Raw genomic sequence first — 1,895 nt, forward strand, 5'->3', positions numbered from 1 at the left:
CCCCCCCGCGTTGGAATTTCGAAAAATCCTTTCTTAGTGTGCGTTTCCATGACGTACCCTAACTGTGTACCAAATTTCACCTCTTTAGGTTAAGCGGTTTGCTCTGGGCGATGATGAATCAGTGAATGAATGAATGAATGAGTCAGTCAGTCAGGACAAGCAATTTTATATATTTAGATGACACATGAATGATTTATTGAGGGAGATGCCTCTCAGAAGGTCTTTTATGGAAAACTGGCTCCTATTTAGGTGTTACTGATGTGAAGAAAACCTGAAAAACTCCACATTACCAGCCCAATGGTGAGATACAAATCCACAAACAGCTAATAAGGTTTAGTGGTTTTAACCATTCAGCTACTGGTGAGCAAAAGTGGTTAATGATCAGATTTTAGAGGTCACACCACATTACTTTAAGCACTGCATATAAAACCAATATCTAGCAGGAACTACAAAATTTACAAAAGCAAATGTTTACACTCATGTTAAATGGTCATCTTAGCATGATTATGATTGTTTAACATGGGTGAAAACATCTACTTTCGTAGATTTTTGTAATTTCTGTTGAATATTGGTTTTATGTGTAGTGTTTAATTATATGTACCCAGTTAGAGTCATTGAATTTATATAACACTATGTATAGTAAACTGTTATTAAGATTAATTTCCAAAAAGTCTGGACATCTCATTTTTATTCTATTACTGACTTTATTTGCATAATTCTGATTTCAAAACAAAAGTTATAAGTATTAAGCTGGAAGATAGCAGATGTATTGCTAAAATAAACGATAATATTTATAATAATAATGATTAAAAAAAAAAATAGAACAAAAAATAAAAAATTCTGCATTCTGTTATTAAAACATAAATATCAAAACTGAATAAAAAAATAATTCCATTTATTATTGAAAGTATCCTAACTTACAGATTCAAAAAATGTATAATAATGATGAGAACAGAATATAAAATAAAATGTGTTGAAATAAATGTTTGAGGATGCTGCCAAAAGACAAAGCTAAATAGAATTAGCAATGAACAAATCCTATATTTGATAAAAATAAAAAGAAACATTGGAACAGAGAATGATAAATGAATAATATGGGATATACACATATAAAGAGTGATGCAAAATAGATGATCAATTATACGAGAATGATAATCACCAAGAAAAGAAGAGAGGAAACTTGAGTACAAAAGGATAAATGAGATAAAGTAATGAATGAGAAAAATACTTGAGATGTATATTGGAAGGATATTGAAAATTTGTGAAAAATACTATTTACATGCAAGTAATCTATGTGACAGAAAAAAATCTTAACAATAATGATTTTCTTAATCATTGTGTAATGAAAATATATTTCCACTAAAATCTTATTATATTCTCATTTAAATATTTAAACTATTCATATTTTTATGTTTATTCCTTAACATTAAGTAATAGCAAACATTCATAGAAAAAATATACTTTTTATTACTAGTCATAATAATACATATTATAATTATAAGAACAAACAATTACAATAACTTACCAGATTCTGCTACTTCTCCTACAGGCACTCCAAGTTCATTCGCCATAAAACCAAGAACAGAAAAGATAGCAAAGCCAGCATATAAACTTGTTCCACTATTCAAACTGGCTATGATGATGCATTGTCTGAAGAAGCAGGATTTTGTTATTTAACTTGAATATAAAAAATATTTAAAAACTCAAAAAATTAATAGCAATATATTTTTTCTAGGAAAAGTTTGTGAAGTATTCTGAATTTGGTTTAAATTATTTGATTTTAATATGTTGTGTTTATGTATTTTAACAGTAGTAAGATTTTAAAAATGTTAATGTTGTTTGTTTTTAACCTTAAAACTTTATGTATGTAGAATTTTAATAACAACTTTGATCTT

The 1,895-nt window shown here is 27.5% G+C and overlaps 1 protein-coding gene across 1 annotated transcript in view; it reads right to left on the reverse strand.

The window, feature by feature from the left end:
* Positions 1–1,861, reverse strand: part of LOC111627004 (sodium- and chloride-dependent taurine transporter-like) — a 29,707-nt gene extending 27,846 nt beyond the window's left edge. The window contains exon 1 of the mRNA XM_023370546.1: positions 1,526–1,861. Within this exon, the coding sequence (XP_023226314.1) occupies positions 1,526–1,571 (46 nt within the window). The 5' untranslated portion in view covers positions 1,572–1,861. The remainder of the gene's footprint in view (positions 1–1,525) is intronic.
* Positions 1,862–1,895: the final 34 nt, after the last annotated feature.

This window comes from Centruroides sculpturatus, unplaced genomic scaffold (genome assembly GCF_000671375.1).
Source record: "Centruroides sculpturatus isolate CEXI.00-Female unplaced genomic scaffold, Cexi_2.0 scaffold445, whole genome shotgun sequence".
Classification (NCBI taxonomy): Eukaryota; Metazoa; Arthropoda; class Arachnida; order Scorpiones; family Buthidae; genus Centruroides; species Centruroides sculpturatus.